The 24336-nt window shown below is 47.8% G+C and overlaps 1 protein-coding gene across 1 annotated transcript in view; it reads left to right on the forward strand.

The window, feature by feature from the left end:
- The window catches only part of CHRD (chordin), a gene marked incomplete in the record, with an annotated part of 121201 nt that extends 98569 nt beyond the window's left edge, over positions 1-22632 (forward strand). The window contains 3 exon segments of the mRNA XM_029616866.1: positions 9363-9514; positions 10376-10469; positions 20806-22632. Of these exon segments, the coding sequence (XP_029472726.1) occupies positions 9363-9514; positions 10376-10469; positions 20806-20873 (314 nt within the window).
- Between the last annotated feature and the right edge of the window lie 1704 nt (positions 22633-24336).

A 24336-nucleotide genomic window follows, 5' to 3' on the forward strand; every position in this document is an offset into this window, starting at 1 on the left:
CAGGGCGAGCAGGGGGTTGGTGATCCCTGAGCTAGCTCGACCCTTGTAGATGGGGGGGGGGGGGGGTTCAGGTGAGTGGGACCGCCGTTCATCCTACTCCTCCATAAGGCCTATTTGGCCAAGAAGGAAGCAGGATCTAAGTGGCCACTTCCCAGAAAGACCCGAGTGGCTAAGAAGCCTAGGAATCATAAGCAGACCGGATTGGGAGGGATCCTGCTGCTCCTGGGCTCAGATGATCCATGGCAGAGGAAGACACATCGAATGAGATGGATAATCCCGATAAGCTGCAGGAAAGTCCAATGAATCCAGACAAGGATCCTGTTAACTCGGTAATGGATCCAATGCAGGATTCAGATGAGTTCCCGATCGCGGAGAGCGACGATCCTCGGGTGGTCAGGCTGTTCCGTAGGGAGGAGCTGGGTCCGCTAATTGCACAGGTGTTGGATGAGTTGGGGATTAATGTTACACAATGAGGGGAGTGAACCTGGTCCTGGAGGGATTGTGGGGACTCCCTAAGGCTTTTCCGTTGCCCAAGAAGGTAAACAAGTTGGTGGATCAGAAGCAGAGATCTCTCAAAGTGGGCCTGAAGGTGGCCAGAGCTAAGGCTAAGATGTATCCCTTGCCAGAACAGACCTTGGAGTTGTGGAAGATTCCCAAGGTGGATGCGGCAGTGTCCACGGTAACCAAGAAGACGACCATCCCAATGGCAGGCTCAGCTGCTCTGAAAGATATCCAGGATCGGAAGCTGGAGATTCTGCTAAAGAGGTCATTTGAGGTTGCAGCTTTAAGCCTTCATGCGGCGGTCTGCAGAAGCTTGATGCAGAGAGCCTGCCTGTGCTGGGTGCAGAAGGCACACGAGAATCAGTCAGGGACGATGACTAAGGCTGCTCAGGCTACCCGCTTAGAAGCGAGAGTTGCCTATGTGGTGGATGCCTGTACGACATGATCCTGACATCCGCCAGGAATATGGTCTCTGCATTTGTGGCGCGGAGACTTCTGTGGCTGCCAAATTGGTTAGCAGGCATATGGTCTACAGCCCAGCTATCTAACCTTCCCTTCAAGGGCAAACTGCCGTTCAGAGAGGATCTGGAGCAACTCATGAAGCAGTTGGGAGAGTCGAAGGGTAATAAGTTACCTGAGGACAAGAAAAGCATCAAAAAGTCCTTTCCCCTGTGAGCTCGGTTCAGAGACATGAGGAGGTTTCGTTCCAGCAAGAGCCCTTTTCCTAGGGCACAAAAACAGAGCTCAGGCAGGCAGCAGTTCTTTCTAGCCCAACATAGACCTCCTCAGGACGGTGGTGCCCGGGGGGAGGTGGAAGTAAGATTGGCCCATGAAGGCAGGCTGGTCCTCTCCTCTCAGGAGGCTGTCGGAGGGAGGTTGTACCTCTTTTATGAGGAGTGGACCAGGATCACATCGGACCAGTGGGTTCTAGAGATAGTAAGAGATGGCTACACCTTAGAATTTTTCATCTGCTTGGGGATGCCTTTGAAATCTCCCACTGCATCTCCTGGTCCAAGTGGGAGGCAGTGTGGGTGTGCTCTGTTGCCCTCTACAGGTCATCAGTGTGTGCAGTACGTCGGCTCTGTGCATCTGTTGTGCACTTGGTTTTGGGCGCGCCTTTTGGGGCGGATTTTAAGAGCCCTGCTCGCCTAAATCCGCCCAAACCCGGGCGGATTTAGGCGAGCAGGGCCCTGCGCGCCGGTGAGCCTATGTTCAATAGGCCTACCGGCGCGCGCAGACCCCGGGACTCACGTAAGTCCCGGGGTTTGGCGAGGGGGGCGTGTCGGGGGCGTGTCAGGGGGGCGGACCCGGTCAGCGCGGCATTTTGGGGGCGTGTCGGCAGCGTTTTGGGGGCGGGCCCGGGGGCGTGGTTACGGCCCGAGGCGGTCCGGGGGCGTGGCCGCGCCCTCCGTACCCGCCCCCAGGTTGCGTCCCGGCGCGCTAGCGGCCCGCTGGCGCGCGGAGATTTACGTCTCCCTCCGGGAGGCGTAAATCCCCCGACAAAGGTAAGGGGGGGGGTTTAGACAGGGCCGGGCGGGTGGGTTAGGTAGGGGAAGGGAGGGGAAGGTGAGGGGAGGGCAAAAGAAAGTTCCCTCCGAGGCCGCTCCGATTTCGGAGTGGCCTCGGAGGGAACGGGGGTAGGCTGCGCGGCTCGGCGCGCACCGGCCATACAGAATCGATAGCCTTGCGCGCGTCGATCCAGGATTTTAGCGGATACGCGCGGCTACGCGCGTAGCTACTAAAATCCCGCGTACTTTTGCTGGCGCCTGATGCGCCAGCAAAAGTACGCCAATTCGCGCTGTTTGTAAATCTACCCCTTTATGCGCACAAGTTTTAAACTGTTCACACACTTAGCTTGGCGCACACGTTGTGTGTGCACCTTGCCATGCTTCCTTCTGCGGCGCTTATTTTTTGTGCACATGGCCTATTTGAGCACAAGCTGTTCATACGCACATTTACCACTGTGATAGCGCCGGTAAACAAGAAGCCTAAGCGTCTTCCTATTTGTCTTGCCTGTCATATCAGGGCTTCTCAGCCTGACCTGTCTTCTAACCTGTGTCAGTGCTGCTCAGACTCTCAGGGGGAGTTGTCTTCCTCGGATTTTGCTAAGCCTGGCTCTTCCCATTCTGATGATGGGTTGGTTACGGCCTTTACTGGAGGGATGCCAGTCAAGGCCATAACCAAGGTTACAGCCGTAGCCAAGGTTCTCCCTTGACGGGCTCCTCCGCTGGTGAGGGCAGTTCTGTGGGACCAGCTCCAGTTCCTTCTGGCCTTCGTCTGAACCTAGCTGCTTTTTCTTGGGTGGAATTTGTTTCAAGGCTTGCAAGCTTTTCTTCAGGCGCAGTTCTCCAATTCACCCATTTCTTTCTGGTCGGACCTTCAGCCGGTGGCTCCTCTCTCTTCCAATCCTACGCTTAAGCACCGGGGCTCACCTCGGCTCCCTGCAGGTGTTCCCAACAGGAATCCGGATGGCACTGATGATGAGGTTGATCCTGATTCCTTGTAAGATGGGGAAATTCCTCCAGGACCTGAAACATATCGAAACATGTTGCATTTTTTTCATAGAAATAACTGCCTGTCCTGATTTCCCAGACCTTGAAACAGCTGGGTATCCCTGGTTTGGATGCCATATCTGAGCCAAGGAAGAATCCCATTTTGGTTTCCTTACATAAAGCCTCTTGCTTTTCCCAGTGATGGATGCCATCCAGGAATTGATTTTTCTGGAATGGGGTGCCCCAGAGGCAAATTTTAAAGGGGGTTGAACATTGGAAGGCCTGTATCCCCTGGATCTGGCTGTGAGAGAGCGTTTACGTTTTCACAAAGTGGATGCCCTGGTATGTGGCATCTCTAAGTGGATGACTGTCCCCATAGAGGGAGGAGCAACCTTGAAGGATGTACATGATAGAAAGATTGATGCTATTCTTAAGCAAACCTTTGAGGCAGTGGCAATGACTTTAGAGATTGCTTCCTGTTGCGTCCTAGTGGCACAATTTTGTCTGCTTCTCTCTCAGGAGGTTGATAAGTCTGGAGGGAATTCTAGAGCAGTTATGGAGCCTGCTGCCACCTTTTTAGCAGATGCAGGCTGTGATTTGGTCTGTACCTCGGCCAGAGGAGTGGCTTCGGTGATAGCGGCCAGGTGTCAACTCTGGTTGCGAAATTATTCAGCGACAGCCTCCAAAGCTAATCTTAGCAAGATACCCTTTAAAGGCTCGCTCTTGTTTGGGAGTGAATTGGAGAAACTGACCAGTAAGTTGGGTGAATCTCCAGTTCTTTAGTTGCCAGAAGATAAGAAGCAGTTTCAGTGCCCCTTTGGTATGAGGAGTCATCTCTGGGGTTTCGTCCCTACAGAGGGTCAACCTTTCAGCAGACTTGGCCTTTTGGTAGGTCTCAGTTCTTTCGTCCCTGACAGCCCAAGAGAGGAGCAGACTCGCGTGGCGGACCTTCTCGAGCTTCCCAATGAAGGTTTGCTGACTCATCTTTGGGAACAAGAGATAGGGGGATGTTTCTCTCTTTTATCAGAGATGGGTCGAGATCATGAGTGACAAGTGGGTCCTGGAGGTGATAAGAGAAGGATATGTGCTGGAATTTCGCTGTATTCCTCAGGATGTGTTCATGGTGTCCCCTTGCCACTCCCCATAGAAGAAGCAGGCAATGGAGTTCACACTTCAAAGGCTCCTCAGGCTGAGGGGTGTGGTTCTGGTGCCCATGTCTTGGTTGGGTGGTGAACCTGACCAAAAGCAATCTTCAGCCATTCCAGTCATTGCAGTATCTGGGGGTCTGATCGACATGGGGCAGGACAGAGTTTTCTTACCAGAAGCTTAGATTCAGAAATTGATGTCTCAAGTGAACACCACACGCCCGATGGCATGGTCCTATCTACAGGTGTTCGGCTTGAATGCAGCAACCCTGGAAGTGGTGCCATGTGTTATACAACACGACGATGGTGGCCCACATCAATCACCAGGTAGGAACAAAGAGCCAGCAAATGTTGCAGGACATAAACCAGCTTATGGAATGGGCGGAAGGTCATCTGCAGATGATCTTGGCCTCTCACATTATAGGAAAAGACAACGTAAGAGTGGACTTTCTAAGCAAGGAGAGTCTGGATCCAGGAGAATGGATGTTGTCAGCCGTGGCATTTCAGCTGATTGTGGGCCTTCTGTTCCTATACCTGCTGGTGACTTCTCGCAATGTGAAGGTTCCTTGATTCTACAGTCACAGGAGAGATCCATGGTCCCTGGGCATAGATGCTCTTCTACAGGTCTGGCTGGAAGACAGATTGCTTTATGCCTGTCCTCCGTGACCCTTACTAGTCAGGATAATTCGCAAGATCAAAGGCCACAAGGGGCTAGTACTCCTGGTTGTACCAGACTGGCCCAGGCATCCGTGGTATGTGGATTTGCTAAGACTCCCGCGGAGACACCCCCCCCTTTGCCTTCCTCCGTACATGGATCTGTTACAGGGACTGGCTCTTCACAAGGATCTGACTCGGTTCTTTCTTACAGTTTGGCTTTTGAGATGGCTCACCTGTTGACGGATGATTATTTCTATGCAGTGATTGCCACCTTATTCCACGCTTGCAAGTTCTCCACTTCCTTGGCTTATGTGCGGGTTTGGAGAGTTTTTGAGGCCTGGTGTGAAGAGCAGGGTGTTCTTCCACGTTCAGTTAAGATCCCACTCATTTTGGATTTTTTGCAGGATTAGTTGAATAAAGGATTGGCCTTTAATTCCGTGAAGGTGCAGGTTGCGACTATTACCTGTTTCAGGAGCCAGTTGAATGGTGGTGCATTATCTCACCTTGATCTGATCTGGTTTTTTGAATGGAGTGCATCATCTTAGGCCTCCCTTCTGGAGTCTTAACTTGGTGTTGGATTTTTTGGTGAGCCCTACGTTCTGACTGCTACATAGCCTTTCCTTGCAGTTGTTGACTTTGAAGACTGTGATCTTGGTGGCTATATGTTCAGCGCATCAAATTTCTGAGTTGCAGGCCTTGTCTTGCTGGGAGCCATTCCAGGGGCGTTACAGCTGCGTACTTTTCCATTCTTCTTCCCAAGGTAGTCTCAGACTTTCATTTGAATCAGTCCATCTCCTTACTATCCCTGGATAAGGTCAGTGATATGAAGGAATATCGCCTCTTGTGTCAAGAGACTTGTTGTATGGTATCTGGAGGTTTCTGAACCTTTTTGAAAGATGGATCGTCTGTTTGTTCTCCATGACAGGAGTAAGTAGGGAGCTCCAGCTACCATAGCTAGCTGGATTAAGGAGGTAGTTATGGCCGCATATGGTGATGCTGCAAAGCCATTGCCTACTCAGGTTAGGGCTCATTCCATTAGGGCACAGGCAGTGTCATGGGCAGAGGTTAGTTTGTTGTTTCCCATCAATATCTACCGAGCTGCAACATGGTCCTCCTGACCCACTTTTTCCAGGTTTTATCGTCTGGATGTGCAGGCCCAGGAGGATGCAACCTTTGCATGTGCGGTGTTGACTGGACCGCAGGCAGCCTCCCACTCTGTTGGGGAGTAGCTTTGGTACATCCCACTGGTCCTGAGTCCATCTGTCTACACGCTAGGAAATGGAGAAATTACTTATCTGATAATTTTGTTTTCCTTAGTGTAGACAGATGGACTCAGCTTCCTGCCCTGTTGCTTTTGAAGAGAATACTAGCAGGCTGGAGTCACTGCAGGACTATATATACTGTGACATCAGCTTGCTCCGTCTCCATTTTATGGCAGGGGAGCATAACCCACTGGTCCTAAGTCCATCTGTTTACACTAAGGAAAATGAAATTATCAGGTAAGTAATTTCTCCATTGTTTCAGCATGCATTCTAAGATGACTTCAGTTACCATTCCCTTTTTCATTCAGGATGGATATGAGTGTAGGCCTGTAAAGTGGAAAATCCATAAGGAGAAACCTTTTGGGATTCCCTAGAAGGCCACAAAATTGGCTTTTTGTATTTTTCCAAAACTCTATGCAAAAGTGAAAAGTAGAATTTGTAATAATCAGTGAAAGGCAGAAGGCAGTTAGTAACTTCCTCTTTTATTCCACTTATCAAATTGTATGCAAACTGATGAAACAGGTTACCATCAAAGACCAAGAACCTAAGCTTTCTGATGTGGTACAGATAAAATTCACACATTATATATGATCAGAACATATTGATCATAAGCAATGAACAAATCAGTAGTCAGTATCTGCTATTCTATTTCAATATTCATTACATTCTAATAACTATGCATAAGCTCATGTGTTGCCCACGTGATCTAACGGTCAACTTAAGCAGTAAACAACTTTATTTATTACTGTATAAAGTAAACTTTAGCTTCTAATTATTTTCTAGCATGCACTAGCCGCATACCATCTTTGCTTCTCTTGCCTTTTGCTGTTTCTACCATATTAGCTAGCTCTACAGTGCAGACTCAGATCTTATGATGCCTGTCTGCATAACTAACAAAGGAATTTGGTTCTTTTATTTGATGAGTGTTTCTTTTGTATGCCGCTTAGGGCTTGTCACATAAATAAATAAATAAATAATGCAATGCTCATTATAGAAAATGCCATCCTTTAGTAGCGCTACATCAACAGATCTATAAAACAATTTTCCCAAACCAGGCAACCATTATCATCCTCAGATCTCCCCCACCCAGAGCCTCTTGTACAGATGCCAGACTCAAAAAGAAGACACCGAAATTGGGGGTCTCCCTACACAACTACAAGATGAAACAAAAGGATGATATCAGACAGCCCTGCCTAGTGCCGTCATATCGGAAAAGAGAAGGACTCTAAGAGAAGGGTGTGATTAGAGTGTTTGTTTCTGAGCTAAAAAGGTCTCATCAAACCAAAAAGCTCTAAGCACCACACAAAGAAAAGGCCACCCTAGCCTGTTGAAAGCCTTCTCTGCATCCAGCACTAAAATAATGCTCTGTGTCTTGTACCCCTGGGCAATCGAAATAATATGGAAGACTCTCTCTGACTGTTGAGAATGGTTATTTACCTTTTCAAACACTAGGACTAGGGGACGTTCCATGAAACCAGCCATGCAAAACAAATTGTAGGAAGTATTTTCTACTCACAGCACAATCAAGCTGTGGAATCTGTTGCCAGAGGATGTGGTCAAGGCACCTAAGATAGTGGGGTTCAAAAGAGGATTGGGACCAAGTTCCTGAAGGAAAACTCCATAAGCACTTATTAGCCAAGTTAGATTTGGGAAAGCCAGCGCGTATCCCAGAGAGTGTGATCCAAGAAATAGATCGACTGTTGGGGATCTGACGGGTACTTGTGACCCTGACCAGCCAGACTCAGCATGCTGGGCTTTGATTCCCCTTTTCTTTACCTGTTCTTATGCCATCTGTGTGGCAGGCCTAAATCTAGCTGCTTACTTCCTCTGGAAATCAATTTAATTTAGAGGCTAAACCAAGTGTATGGCAGCACTTTTGAAAATCCAGTCCAATATGCATGAGATAAATGTACGTGCACCGGAGACCAAGGATGAGCAAATTTAACTTGTGCATATACATTGCGGCGATCCTGAACACCTGACTTGCTGTGGGGATCCCCAGGACACATTGGGGAGGCCCCTGCCTCCGATTCTCTCATTCTTAATCCCACCAGATCCTGCTGTTCTCTCTGCTGTTGATACTGTAACTTGCTGCTGGATTGATGCTATACCATTCTAATTATGATGCAACACGCTTTGAACACTTACGGTGGAAAAGCGCGACAAAAAGTAAACGTTGATGATGATCGATGTATGCCCCTCATTTAGAAGATAAAGTGAAGATGCAAGCAGGAAAAGTGTGCCTGTCATGTGGATAAAAAAGTTCAAAATCGTACGTTTGTCACGCAGAACGCCAATGGCCATCAATCAAATGGAAGAAGAAGAACTAACAGTCAAAAGTGGGGAAATATTTGTTCCCTGAGAGGGTGGGGGGCATCTGGAACAGGCATCCAGCAGAGGTGGGAGAAGTGATCAGAGAAAGCAACGTCCAGAACAGAAAAGGGTGCAAGCAGAGTCTCACTAATTAGAAGGTCAAATGTGCAGAAAAGACAAAACAGAAAATCATGAGGTTTCGGGAGATGCACTGATTTGAAGATTTACCCGCACATAGTGAGTGATTCACGCCACGTGTTCTTTTATCCTCGGAACGAGCTTAGCTCAGGGAAGTAACCTGCAGGTGTGCAATTGAATTTTCAGATGGGTGCATAGGGTTTCCCACTGCTAAGCAATTGCACAGACATAGCAGGCGCAATGCAGGCAGGCCCTTTAGTACCAGAATAAATTTAAGGGAATTTTGAAACATACTAAAATTGCCTCCATTTGTGCTGTGTATTTACTGAAGATTAAACCAAGAAGTCAAACCTGACAGCACTTATCAGAATGGAAGTCAATGTTCCCAAGAAGCCTGAGATGTGGTGAAGCGAGGGATCAGCGAGAGGAGAGGAAGAGGGGCACAGCTTTGGTGGGTGATGAAAGGCTGAGGCTGGAAGAAGAGTGAGATGACAGAGAGCTGCGGCAGGAAGAAGAGTGAGATGACAGAGAGCTGCACTTGAAATCTGCTCTAGCTAAGACAGCAATGCCTCCAAGAAACCCTGAGGTGGGGCTGCTGATGGTCACATGGAGAATACCAGTGCTGTTGGGCAAGATATGGTCAGAGGAGGTGCTAATGGAGGGATGGGCTTTACTTGTGAGGACATGGAGCAGAATGCAGGAGATCATAGGACAGGTTTGATGGACAGTAATGAAGTGGGGAGAAGGTGTAAAATGAGGATTATAGTCCACCTGGATTAAAATAGGTCTGGATTGACAGAGGTGTAGAAGAAGGTTGGAATATCTTTTTTGACACTCCCGATTTCTTTCCTTAGAAGAGAAGAGCTCCCTTGAGCTCTTGGATATGATGCAGTCAGATGCTCCCAGAGCCTGCAAATTTGGAAGACATTGGTACCCGAACAATGAGAGTTGGCACCCCACAATACCCCCATTTGGAGAAATGAAGTGTATCACTTGCTGGTGTGTGGTGAGTACTGCTATCTACAGGAGGCTACTACCAGTAATGTGCCATGCCCTTAGTACCAGCAATGTGTCACACCCTGATTCTCTTAATACCAGAAATGCACCACAGACTGGATTCTCTGTGCAGGAGCTGGTAGCCCCTGTATTATAGCCTTGCTTCTTTGTATGGGAATCATGACTTCTGTATCATATCCCTACCTCTCTGTATGAGAAATGGGGCCCCTGTATCACATACCCAGCCCTGGGTATTGGAGCTGAGTGTCCTGTGTTACAGGCCTGCAGATGTCATAATCTCAGTCCTGTGAACAGAACAGTGTCCTATATAGGATCTGATGGCCTTTTGTTACAGAACTTCCCTGTGTATGGGAGCTGGGGGGGCCCTGTGTCACAATCCTGTCCCTGTGTTATGGTCCTGTCCCTGTGTATGGGAGCTGGGGAACTTGTATCACAGTCCTGACCCTGTGTATGGGAGCTGGGGGCCCTGTTTCACATCCTGTCCCTGATAATGGGTGGGAGCCCTGTGTCATAGTCCTGTCCCTGTGTAAGGGAGCTGGGGGTCCTGTGTCACGGTCCTGTCCCTGTGTATGGGAGCTGGGGGCCCTGTGTTATGGTCCTGTCCTTGTGTATGGGAGCTGGGGATCTTGTATCATGGTCCTTCCCTGTATATGGGAGCTGGGGGCCCTGTGTCACAGTCCTGTCCCTGTGTATGGGAGTTGGGGGCCCTGTGTCACGGTCCTATCCCTGTGTATGAGAGCTGGGTGTCTGCCTAGATAACATAGTGTAAAGTTTCTATGCATGAACTGCTCCTTGTGCTGTTGCTGTTTTGAAATGATCATAACCCAGATTTGCTCTTTGGTCTCTTTAGGAGGGTGTTACCCAGTGCCAGCGACAGGATTGTTCCAGTGCAACCTGCAACAGTAACATGAAAGGAGAAAACAGGTGCTGCTCCAAATGCAGAGGTCAGTGCCTGTGTACATGCATGCATGTGCCCGTGTGTGCATGTGTATGAATGTTTGGATGTGCATGCCTACATGTGTGTGTGTGTGTGTGTGCCTGTGCATGCATGCATGTTTCTGTGCATGCATGTATGTGAATGTTTGGACCGGATGGTATACACCCCAGAGTTCTGAAGGAACTAAAAAATGAAATTTCAGACCTATTAGTAAAAATTTGTAACTTATCATTAAAATCATCCATTGTACCTGAAGACTGGAGGATAGCAAATGTAACCCCAATATTTAAAAAGGGCTCCAGGGGCGATCCGGGAAACTACAGACCGGTTAGCCTGACTTCAGTGCCAGGAAAAATAGTGGAAACTATTCTAAAGATTAAATTCACAGAGCATATAGAAAGACATGGTTTAATGGAACAAAGTCAGCATGGCTTTACCCAAGGCAAGTCCTGCCTCACAAATCTTCTTTACTTTTTTGAAGGAGTTAATAAACATGTGGATAAAGGTGAACCAGTAGATATTGTATACTTGGATTTTCAGAAGGCGTTTGACAAAGTTCTTCATGAGAGGCTTCTAGTAAAAGTAAAAAGTCATGGGTTAGGTGGCGATGTCCTTTCGTGGATTGCAAACTGGCTAAAAGACAGGAAACAGAGAGTAGGATTAAATGGACAATTTTCTCAGTGGAAGGGAGTGAACAGTGGAGTGCCTCAGGGATCTGTATTGGGACCCTTACTTTTCAATATATTTATAAATAATCTGGAAAGAAATACGACGAGTGAGATAATCAAATTTGCAGATGACACAAAATTGTTCAGAGTAGTTAAATCACAAGCAGATTGTGATAAATTGCAGGAAGACCTTGTGAGACTGGAAAATTGGGCATCCAAATGGCAGATGAAATTTAATGTGGATAAGTGCAAGGTGATGCATATAGGGAAAAATAACCCATGCTATAATTACACAATGTTGGGTTCCATATTAGGTGCTACAACCCAAGAAAGAGATCTAGGTGTCATAGTGGATAACACATTGAAATCGTCAGTACAGTGTGCTGCGGCAGTCAAAAAAGCAAACAGAATGTTGGGAATTATTAGGAAGGGAATGGTGAATAAAACGGAAAATGTCATAATGCCTCTGTATCGCTCCATGGTGAGACCGCACCTTGAATACTGTGTACAATTCTGGTCGCCGCATCTCAAAAAAGATATAATTGCGATGGAGAAGGTACAGAGAAGAGCTACCAAAATGATAAGGGGAATGGAACAACTCCCCTATGAGGAAAGACTAAAGAGATTAGGACTTTTCAGCTTGGGGAAGAGACAACTGAGGGGGGATATGATAGAGGTGTTTAAAATCATGAGAGGTCTAGAACGGGTAGATGTGAATCGGTTATTTACTCTTTCAGATAGTAGAAAGACTAGGGGGCACTCCATGAAGTTAGCATGGGGCACATTTAAAACTAATCGGAGAAAGTTCTTTTTTACTCAACGCACAATTAAACTCTGGAATTTGTTGCCAGAGGATGTGGTTAGTGCAGTTAATATAGCTGTGTTTAAAAAAGGATTGGATAAGTTCTTGGAGGAGAAGTCCATTACCTGCTATTAAGTTCACTTAGAGAATAGCCACTGCCATTAGCAATGGTAACATGGGATAGACTTAGTTTTTGGGATCTTGCCAGGTTCTTATGGCCTGGATTGGCCACTGTTGGAAACAGGATGCTGGGCTTGATGGACCCTTGGTCTGACCCAGTATGGCATTTTCTTATGTTCTTATGTTCTTATGTGTGTGCATGTGTGCCTATGCATGCATGTTTCTGTGCATGCATGTATATGAATGTGTGCCTGTGCATGTATGCATGTGTGTCCTTGTGTGTGTGTCTGTGCATGCCTATGCATACATACGTGTTACTATGTGCCTGTCTGCATGCATATGTGAATGTGTACATGCATGAGTGTGTGTGTACATGTATGTGAATGTGCGTAAATGTATATGAATGTGTCTGTGTGCATACATGTACGTGCCTGTGCATCCGCTTGTTTTAGGAACATGCTAATGAATAATCTGATTCCACATGAGTATTTTTAATAAATCTAATATGACATATATCAATATACACTTAATATTATCATGTTATGCGGACTGTCATGTTCAGGGCTGAACCATCGCAACGCTCGAACTGCAACCTGATAGTTGCTAAGCCCTTATGTAATATAATCAGAGGTCCCAACTTTTTTTGTCAATCTTTTCTTAACATCCAGACAGATGAATCCAGAACAATGGGTTATGCACCTCTATCAGCAAATGGAGATGAAGCAAACTGATGTCACGGTATATATACTCCTGCAATGACATCAGTCTGCCAGAATTCTCCGTCTCTAGCAGATGGTGGATGTGCATCTCCCTACTGGGGATTGCTTCAGCTTTTAGAAGGAGAATTTGTAAAGGAAAATTAATTGCACCGCTCTCCTGCAGTGATACCAAATGGTCTCTCCCCCAGTTGAGAATTCCTGAGGTGATTTCCGTGGTCCCTCAGATGTGTGCCTTGGTCTGATAGCTGTTTTTTTAGCCGGCGTGGACTTAGCTGATTGTACAGCTTAAAGGCAGCAGCTGCAGGAGGCCAAGTGTGGTGGTTTCGGCCTATGCCTACTCACCCTGCAGCTGGAAATCGTGTCTGTACTCAATCAGGAAGGGCTGAGCTCACGTGTTATTAAAAAAAAAAGAAAAGAAGAAACAGTCAAAGGCAGAGTGGAGGGGTTAGTTTAGGACGTCATCCGGTCTCCATACTTGGCACGCCATCCCAATGTCCGTTCCCGCCCCTGTAGGGGTTAGGGGAACTGGGCAGCCTGGACGGTTCAGTAGCCCTGTTGGGTTAAGCCCCTGCCTTTAGGCTTCTTTCTTTGTGAGCCACATGGTAGGCCACAGCGGCATTTTCCTGCGCTTTTTTCTGCTTGGTTGGCTGCCCACTACAGGTGTGCGAAAGTGCGTCCTGTGCATCAAATTGGTGCATGCGGCCTGTGCGCTTACTTTCTCGCATAGCGGTAACAGTGCGCTTAGCTTTTTGGCAGCAAAACTTAGGACACTTAAATTTTGTGTGCACATAAATATTATTTCAGCGCAGCTTCAGTTGGACGTACATCTTCGGTCGCATGTTAAACGTACTGACGGATTAATGGTGCCAGTGGGTAAGAAACCAAAGCGCCTTTCTCTCTGTGCCCTGTCACATTAGGGCATCTCAGCCTGAAGGGCCCTCTAACTTGCCACTGCAGCTTAGAGGCTCAGAGAGAATTATCTTCCTCTGATTTTACTAAGCCTGGGTCTCCTCAGCTGGATGATGGTCGGGTTAAGGATATGTCAGGAGGGACGCCTGGTTCCTCAGCAAGGGAAGACAGCTCAGTGAGCACTGCACAAGTGCCTTCTATTCTTGGCGTGAATCCTTTTGCCTTTTCTTGGGTAGAATTGTTTCAAAGATTGCAATCCTTCCTTCAGGCTCAGTCCTCAGCACCATCCAAGCGTGTCCGTGCAGATCCTCAGGCGGTGGCCTCTCCCTCTTCCAGTAAGTTTAAGCACTGAAATCCACCTGAAGCTGCAGGTGCTTCTGACAGGAATCTGGATGGCGCTGATGATGAGGCAGATCCTGACTCCCTGGAGGATGGGGAAGTTCCTCAGGGGCTGGAACCATATAGGACTATGTTGTGGTTCTTTCATAGAGATGAATTGCCGGCTCTTATTTTCCAGATATTGCAGATACTGGGAGTTCCTGGAGCAGATTCCATGTCTGAGCCAAAGAAAAATCCCATTTTGGTTTCTTTGAGTAAAGCCTCTTGGGGGTTTTTTTTCCCGAGTTATGGAGGCCATTCAAGAACTGATTGATCTTGAATGGGATGCCCCAGAAGCAAATTTTAAAGAGGGGTAGAGCTTGGAAGGCCTGTACTCCCCTGGATCCAGTGGTGAGAGAGCATCTGCATTTTCTGAAAGTGCATACACTTGTCTGTGCCATCTCTAAATGGACGACCATCCCCATGAGGAGCGGCCTTGATGGTTGTGCATGATAGGAGGATTGAGGCCATCCTTAAGCAAGCATTTGAAGCAGAGGCAATGACTTTCCAGATAGCTTCCTGTTCTTCCCTGGTGGCTTGCTCTTCCTTGCTTCTCTCTCAGGAGGTTGATGACTCTGGAGTGAATTCCAGGGCAGTTATGGAACCTGCTGCTGCCTTTTTATCAGATGCGGGCTGTGATTTGGTCCGCACCTTGGCCACAAGAGCGGCTTCGGTAATAGTGGCCAAGCGTCACTTATGGCTGAGAAATTGGGCGGCTGATGCAACCTCCAAAGCTAATCTTACAAAATTGCCTTTTAGAGGATCGCTCTTGTTTGGAAGTGAGTTGGAGAAACTGGCCAGTAAGTGGGGCGAATCCCCAGTTCCACGATTGCCGGATGATAAGAAGCAGTCACTGCACCCCTTTGCTATGAGGGGTCATCTCAGAGGTTCCAGGCTTTTTCGTCCCTACAGTGGGGTGACCTTTCAGAGAACTCGGCCTTTTGGCAGGTCTCAGTCCTTTCATCCCAGACAGCCCAAGCAGGGAGTGGATTTGGGTAGTGGAACCTCCCGAACCTCTCAATGTAGCTTTGTTGACCCACGAACAGGGATATAGGGGGACACTTCTCTCTCTTTTATGAGAGGTGGGTCGAGATTATTTTGGATCAGTGGTTCCTGGAGGTAATAAGAAAAGGATATGTGCTGGAGTTTCGCAGTATTTCTCGGGATGTGTTCATGGTGTCTCCCTGCCACTCTCCTCAGAAGAAGCAGGCAGTCGAGAGTATGCTATCAAGGCTCCTCAGTCTGAGGGCTGCGGTTCCATTGCCTATGTCTCAAGTAAATACAGGCCGATATTCCATTTATTTCATTGTGCCCAAGAAGAAGGACTCCTTTCATCCCATCCTGGATCTCAAATGGGTCAACCATCATTGGCATGTGACTTACTTTCACACGGAGACATTGCACTCAGTGATAATGGCCATCCAATTGGGGGAATTTCTGACGTCCTTGGATCTGTCTGAGGCGTACCTCCAAATTTCTATCTGATTGGAGCACCAACGTTTTCTGCATTTTGCGGTACTGAGGTGCCATTATCAGTTTTGAGTGCTACCTTTTGGTCTAGCCACTGCTCCCAGAACCTTTTCCAAGGTTATGGTGGTAATGGTGGCAGAACCGAGAGAGGATGGGATCCTTGTGCACCCGTATTTAGATAACTGGTTGATTTGGGCCAAGTCTCTGGAAGAGAGCCATCTGGTGATCTGCAAGGTGATTTCCTTGTTGCAGGCACTTGGTTGGGTGGTGAACCTAGCCAAAAGTAGTTTTCAACCATCTCAGTCGTTGGAGTATATGGGTATACATTTCAACACTAAGCAGAGCAGAGGTTTTCTTCTGGAAGCTCTTATTTAAAAGTTGATGGCACAGGTATGTCTCTGGGTGAGCACTATTCGCCTGACAGAGTGGTCCTATTTACAGGTGCTCAGGTTGATGGCGGCAACCCTGGAAGTAGTACCATGGGTGAGGGTGCATATGTGTCCACCAGCATTCCTTTCTGTTTCAGTGGAACCCGCAGATTCTGGACTATTCGATTCAGCTCCACCTGCTGATGGAAGTCTGCTCTGACCTACAGTGGTGGTTGCAAGCAGATCATCTGAGAAAGGGAGTCTCCCTGATGTCACTGGACTGGTTGGTACTCACGATAGATGCAAGCTTCCAAGGTTGAGGAGCTCACGCTAGGAACTAATGGCACAAGGGCACTGGAATACAGAGGAGTCTCTCTGGAACATCAATCAGCTGGGAGCCCGGGCGATCTGGTTGGCATGCTTACAGTTCATCTGCAGGCCTCCGGGTTGAGCGGTCCAAATAATGTCAGACAATTCAATGATGGTGGCTTACATCAGTCGGCAGGGAAGAACCAAGAGCCAGCAGGTATCACAGGAGAAAGAGCAATTTATGGAATGGGTAGAAGTGTATCTTCAGGAGATCTCAGCCTCGCACTTTGCAGGAAAAGATAATGTAAGAGCAAACTATCTCATCAGCAGGGAGAGTCTGGACCCAGGAGAATGGGTGTTGTCAGAAGATGCATTTCAGCTGATAGTGGGTTACTGGGATCTTTCATTTATAGACCTGCTGGTGACTTCTCGCAATGCAAAGGTTCCTCGATTCTTCAGTCACAGGAGAGATCCGAAGTCCTTAGGGATCGATGCTCTCGAGCAGGCCAGCCAGAAGACAAGTTGCTGTATACCTTTCCCCGTGGTCCCTATTGGGAAGAATGGTTTGAAGTATCGAAGGCCATAGCAGGATGGTTCTTCTGGTGGCCCCAGATTGGCCCAGAAAACCATGGTATGCAGATCTGTGAAGACTACTGGCAGAAACCTCCCTTTGTTTTCATTCTACAAGAACCTATTGCAGCAGGGGCTTGTCCTTCACAAAGATCCAACTTGTTTTTGTCTTATGGTATGGCCCTTGAGAGGGCTCGCTTGTTGAAGCATGGATATTCTTCTGCGGTGATTGCCACTTTGCTATGAGCATGAAAGTTCTCCACTTCCTTAGCCTATGTGTGGGTTTGGAGAGTGTTTGCAGCTTAGTGTGAAGATCGAGGAGTGCTTCCTCGTTCAATTGGGATCCCGCTCATTTTGGAATTTTTATAGGATGGGTTGAATAAAGGGTTGGCCCTTAATTCTTTGAGGGTACAGATAGTGGCTCTTGTTTGTTTCAGGAGCCAGGTGAATGGTGGATCCTTATCGTCTCATCTTGATGTTTTCCGTTTCCTGAGGGGAGTGAAACATCTTCGTCCTCCCTTGTGGTTACCGGTTCCTTTGTGGAGCCTTTACCTAGTGTTGGATTTCTTGGCGGGCCCTACATTTCAATCTCTGCGTAGCTTTCCTTGCTGTTACTGACCTTGAAAACAGTGTTTCTGGTGGTGATTTGTTCGGCGTGTTACAGGCCTTGTCTTGTTGGGAGCCATTCCTTTGGGTGACTCCAGGGACGATATAGATGTATACTGTTCCTTCCTTCTTGCCTAAAGTGGTCTCAGATTTTCACTTGAATCAGTACATTTCCTTACTGTCCTTGGATAAGGAAAGAGAAACAGAGGAATACCACCTGTTGTGTCCCTTGGATATCAAGAGACATGTCGTGAGATATCTGGAGGTTTCTAAACCTTTCCAAAAGACGGATCTCTTATTTGTCCTTCTTGGTGGAGGAAAACAGGGTGAACTAGCTTCGTGGCCGACAGTTGCTCGCTAGATTAAGGAGGTGGTCACAGTCACATATGTGGTGGCTAGAAAAGCTGTTGCCCACTCAGATTAGGGCTCATTCCTCTAGGGCTCAGGCAGTGTCATGGGTAGAGGTTAGATTGTTGTCTCCCATCAACATTTGCCGACCTGTGACGTGGTCCTCCTTACACACTTTTTCCAGGTTTTATCGTCTGGATGTGTAAGCCCAGGAGGGCGCAGCTTTGCACATGCGGTTTTGACTGGACTGTGGGCACCCTCCTGCCCTATTCAGGAGTAGCTTGGGTACATCCCACTGGTTCTGGATTCATCTGACTGGATGGTAAGAAATGAGAAATTACTACTTACCTAATAATTTCCTTTTCTTTAGGACAGACAGATGAATCCAGCTTCCTGCCCTTGGCTGCCGAATGTTTGTGCTTTGGTCCTCCTGCATGGCTAAGAGGTTCCAAAGATTACTGAAGTGTTAATCCAGTCCCTAGTATAGTGTTAATACATGCTTGTCTGAGCTCAGTGTTTCTTATTTGAGTACAGAACTGGTTGTCTGTTTTTAATCGGGTTTTTTGTTAGTCCGTCCACATTTGCTTTTGAAGAGAATACTGGCAGGCTGATATATGTGCAGGGGTATATATACTGTGGTATCAGCTTGCTCTGTCTCCACCTGCTGGTAGAGGTGCATAACCCACTGGTTCTGGATTCATCTGTCTGACCTAAAGATAGGGAAATTGTCAAGTAAATAGTAATTACTCATTTTAAATGCAATTAAAAATATCCAAAGTCAAATTTTTTTACTTATCTTACAAATCCCAAAATCGTGGTTGTAACCACGGGAAGTTCTTTAGTCCTTCCACTCTATAACTGATGTGGAAAGAGGGTGCACAACCTTCTTCTCTCATACACACGCACGCTTCCTCTCTCTCTTACACACAAAACGCTCTCTCTAACACACAGAAAAACAATTTCTCTCTCATATAAATGCTCACATATACGCTTCCTCTCTGTCATACACACACTCCATCTCTTACACACACACACATGCTCCCTCTCATACATACATGCTCTCTCACACACATACACAAACACATATGTTCTCTCTTTTTCATATGCACATGTGTAACCACACACATGCTCCCTCTCTCTCATACACATGCTCCCTTACACACACACACACTCACATAAGAACATAAGAATATGCCATACTGGGTCAGACCAAGGGTCCATCAAGCCCAGCATCCTGTTTCCAACAGTGGCCAATCCAGGCCATAAGAACCTGGCAAGTACCCAAAACTAAGTCTATTCCATGTTACCATTGCTAATGGCAGTGGCTATTCTCTAAGGGGCAGATTTTAAATACTTGCGCGATCGCGTACTTTTGTTCGCACACCAGGCATAGCCGCGCGTATCTTATAAAATCCGGGGTCGGCGCGCGCAAGGGGGTGCACATTTGTGCAACCTGCGCGCGCCGAGCCCAGCACGGCCTGCCTGTTCCCTCTGAGGCCGCTCTGAGGCCTCGGACGGAACTTTTCTTCGCCCTCCCCCCACCTGAAAGCAGGCGTAACTTTGCGCGCGTCGGCCGGCAGCCCCGCTCTGTCCTCCGGTCCCGGGGGCTGGTCCAGAGGCCTCGACCACGCCCCTGGGCCCGCCCCCGAAACGCCGCAGCACGCCCGCCCCTGGACACGCCCCCTCCCTCCCCTTTTCGAAAGCCCCGGGACTTTGCGCATGCCGGCGGCCTATGCAAAATAGGCGCGCCGGCCTTTTAAAATCCGCCCCTAAGTGAACTTAATAGTAGGTAATGGACTTCTCCTCCAAGAACTTATCCAATCCTTTTTTAAACACAGCTACACTAACTGCACTAACCACGTCCTCTGGCAACAAATTCCAGAGTTCAATTATGCGTTGAGTGAAAAAGAACTTTCTCCGATTAGTTTTAAATGTGCCCCATGCTAACTTCATGGAGTGCCCCCTAGTCCTTCTATTATCCGAAAGAGTAAATAACCTATTCACATCTACAAATAACCTATTCACATTTACACATACATACATACACATACATATTCCCTCACACACACACACTCACATACATATTCCCTCACACACACATGCATGCTGTCTCTCACTCAAGCCACGCCCTCTTTTTCTCCTGGAATCTGCAGGGTGGAGGGCTCCAGCAGCCTCCTTCTCCCTCAGGTTGCTTGTGAAATGAGGAGAGCTGGGGTACTGCTGCCTTCTGTATTCCTCGGCTGCCGGGTGAGCCAGCAGCCCCATAGCTCCTACATTCCTCAGCTGCTGGCAAGGTCAGGTGAGGCAGTGGCTCCATTGCCTCCTGCATTCCTCGGCTGCCGGCAGGGTGGGGTGAGCCAGCAGCCCCACAGCTTCCTACATTCCTCGGCTGCCAGTGGGATTGGGAGAGCCAGCAGCCCTCTTCGGTCTTCAGCCACCAGCTGACCTGTTGGGCCTTCTCTTCCGCGGCCACCAAAGAATAGGGTCTATCAGGCCTCTTCTTGACGCAAGTTTTCCTATCTCCTCCCACATTTCACAGACCTCGTATTATGGTCTGGCAGACCCCTAGGGGAACCACCGCTCTAGGACTTCTATTTATTACTGTACTCTTAGCCTGCCAGCCAGACCCGGCCACAGGAGCACCTGCACTTCCACCAAGATTACTTACTTGTCATTCAATCTGTAAGACCCAGTGCTTATTGCTGAATAGTTTGAGCCTCTGTAAACAGTTAAACACATGCCAGTAGGTTGTGCTTCCAATGTCTGCTCGTGTTTATGCAACTAAAGCTGCTCTGTGCTTCTCCCATGTCTTTTTGAAGACTGCTACTGCACCAGCTTTCCACGGAGAAATATTTTCTGATCTTCTTCCCTAGTCTACGCCCTTGGAGCCTCATGAATTTCCCCTTAAAATAAGTTTTCCTGTGGTGTATGGCTAATGCCTGTCATGAATGTTTCTGTCATATCTCCCCTGCTCGCCTCTCCTCTCCTTATGTCACCTCGCATCTGCTGCAGACCCCGAGCAGTCTCTGTGTTTCATGTCTTTTACTACTGCTCTGTGTATACTTTCTCTGTACAGAGAGTTCCTTGGATGAAGAGCAGGAAAAGTTAAAAGAGGAAGGGAAGAGAAGCAACTGGAGCCACTGACCTGTGAGAGATTGAGAAGAAAGACAGAAGGAAGGAAAGACAGAAGACGCCATGTGAGTGAGGATTCTGTGCTCTTCCCAGCTGCGAACGCCCTGCAGTGACTGCACGAGTGGACGCAGGGACCAGAGACTGCAGTCCCAGAAGCTGATTGCTTCCACTGTAATGAGAAATATCCCCAGCACGAGTGACATTGCATTTCTCCGTCAGCTAATGAACCCAGAAACTTGCCTTCCTCCTGCTCTCGAAGAGTGCCCTGCATGTGTGAGGACATACTTCCAAGTGTCCAGATGTGCCTATGGAAATCCAGCTGTGCTTGTGCAGGCATCTCATTGAGAGCACATGGGGACTCCTTCTACACGATGAAAGGTCACAAGAACGAATTTCTCGGACAAACCAGAAAGGAACAGCTCATGATACAGCCAGAATCAGCTCTGCATACACAGCCCCTGCATCCATGGCACTCACGTGTCCCCTTCATAGCCCTGTACCTACAGCACACGTGTGCCCTCTCCATACGCCACACAGAGTCTCTGTATGTGCTGCCTTCATATGCTATAGCCATGACCTTGACACGGGGACTGTTTATAGCCTCTGCATACACTGTGCCCGAGCCTCCACAGCCTTACACTTGGGCCCCTGCATGCACTGTGCATATGTGACCCCTGCGTGTGCCTTCTATATATTCTGCACATTCAGCTGCTTACATGCACCTCACCTCCGCTGTGCATTGCTTTCTCACTTTGGAGGGGGGGGGGCTGGTTTTGTTGTTACATTTTATGAAGGAATCTTTATCTCTGTTTTTGATGTGAGTGATGAGCTTAATGTTGGAAGTTGGATTTCTTTGTGAACGGTGAGTGCCTGTGCGTATTGTCATGTTCTGCATTTTGCAGAAGTCAATCTCCTTGCTAAGTGCCACCCCCAGAGCTGCCCAGCTGCAGGCTCTCTAGGCTCCTGGGGGGATCCAGGGGCAGTGTAAGAATGAGCTACCTGACGTCAAGGGCTGGATGTTGGGACAGAGACAAATTTCCCCAACGCTCACACCACCTCCTGTCCTCATATTGTCCTTGCTAGGGCACTCTGCCTCCTGCCCTCCTCTCTTCTCTCCTCAGGACACTCTGGACATGCTTCCTGCAGCCCACTCCCACTCCCCACCCCAGGGAAATTCCAGCTCCTGCCCTCACTTCTCCCCAGCAGGACACTCCGTTCCCCTCAGGGCAGGACTGGAAGGGGCTCCTTATCTCTTTGGGAGACTCAGGGGAGGGAAGGGAGTTTACCCCAATCCTGCTATTCCAGTCCTGGATTTACCCCACAGCCTGCATGGACTTGTAGTTCTGATTTCCTTAAGAAAAGCAAGAACTATAGTTCCCAGCATGCAGTCAGGGAAATCATGCCCAGCTCAGTCTGTCCTTTCTGACATCTAGGCCAGAGCCCTCCTATAGAGCAGGTTTGGAGAAGGTAAGAAGGGGGCATAGGGAGCGGGCACAAGCTCAAGGGGTGAATGAGGAGGAGGGAAAGTGTAAAGTCCTCTTCCCCCAGCACAGGGCAGCCTGATGTACCCCACCCCACAGGACTGCTTCTGGGAGAGGGGGTATTATGTTGGATTTGGAAAGAATGAAATTCCCAGTCTTTTTTATTCCTTGTCTAACTTTTGATTTTCTTTGGCTGTTTGATTGTTTCTTAGTGTGAGAGAGGTGCTCCAAAGCTGGAAATATTAATTATTGACAACTGTATTTATTGAAGCTGAAATAAAAGTCAGTGAAAGAGAGAATGTGTGCCTGCCTCCTTGAGCTTCTGCTTACAGTCGTTGGATAGGTGGTGCCTCATAGAAACATAGAAGTGACGGCAGAAGAAGACCAATCGGCCCATCCAGTCTGCCCAGCAAGCTTCACACATCTTTCCTTTCATACTGATCTGAGTACTCCTGAGTGCTCTGTTAATAGGCAGAAAGGAGAGGTGCCCTCTGTACCAAGCTGCTTCCTCTCCTCACCACTTCCTCGTGTCAGCAGCGCCTGGCATGGGCCAGGAAAGATGTCTTCATCAGGAGCCGCTCGTCGGGGCATGCAGCTCAGCTGGCAGGACTGTCACTGCACACCTGAGGGGAAAAGGGAAGGGGTTATTGAGAGAAGAGAGACTACATCAGGACGCAGCTGAATCTCCTGGTGGCTCTGTGCATTGCGAAGAAACCAGAGGAAATCGGGGCAGTGGTTGCATAGTTCAGGAGGATGACCTGATGAGTTATAGGAATATTAGATACATGGTCTATCAGATGGAGCTCCATAACAGCTCAGAGAGGAGACGTTTTGATTGCATAGTTCAGGAGGATGACCTGATGGGTTATAGGAATATTAGATACATGGTCTATCAGATGGAGCTCCATAACAGCTCAGAGAGGAGATGTCTTGATTGGTTGTAGGGCTTTTCCTTGTGTGATGTATCAGACAGAGTTTCTTCCATAATTTGGAGGAAGGAATGTCCTGATAGGTTCTAGGGGTTATTTTTAGTAACGTGCTCTGTCAGACTGGGATCCCTGCATAGTTCATGGAAGGAGATGACCTGATTGTTTGTAGGGTTATTTATTTGATACTTTTTGGTACTTCAAAGTGGATTATATTTAGGTACTGCAGGTATAGTCCCCAGAGAGGAAATGGAGGGTGAAGTGACTTGCCCAAGGTCACAAGGAGCAGCAGTGGGATTTGAACCCTGGCTTCCCTGGTTTGTAGCCACTTCTCTAACCACAAGACTCCTTCTCCACTCCTCCACAAGTACATGGCCTAGCAGATGGTGTTGTGACCCACAGTTAACATGAACTCACTGCATAGGTACACGGTCCTCTGCAAGTCATTGTTTCCTGTGGAAAAGCAACCTGTTTAATTACATGTGAATAAAGTTGGACCAGTCTAGAACCATGCCAATGAAGTTATCTGAGTAAAGCCACAGGACTGCATGTGGAATGAGTGAAGTGATGAAATCAAAGCAGGTAAAACACAGACTGCAAAAAATTGCAGGAGGCTACAAAACTTGATAAGACAAGGAAACAGATTAAGTTTGGTCTTGTAAGAATCAGAGAAAGATGAGAATGTGTTTTATAGTGTGGTTTTAGTATGTGTAAAATGTATGGATGTACAGTAATATCAATGAATGATGGAGAATGCAGGTTATGCTGTAAATATCTTAGAAGGCAGCTGGCATGTAACAGTCTGAGGGCATGCTATAGATGATAATGCTAGGAAAAGAGCCAAGAGATCAGAAGACACGGGAGGAAGAGTGAGAATCTGCTTTTTTGTATATGTAAAGTTTTATGCTTATTTACCCAAAGTAGTAGAAAACCAGAGAAGAAGAATCTCAGCTGATCTTTATCTGCCATCATTCACTAATTTACTGTGAACTTGTGAGACTGGGCACCTAAATGCCAGATTCAATTTAATGTAGAAGAGTGCAAGGTGATGCACATAGTAAAAATAAT

Source organism: Rhinatrema bivittatum, chromosome 9, assembly GCF_901001135.1.
Source record: "Rhinatrema bivittatum chromosome 9, aRhiBiv1.1, whole genome shotgun sequence".
In the NCBI taxonomy this organism is placed as follows: Eukaryota; Metazoa; Chordata; class Amphibia; order Gymnophiona; family Rhinatrematidae; genus Rhinatrema; species Rhinatrema bivittatum.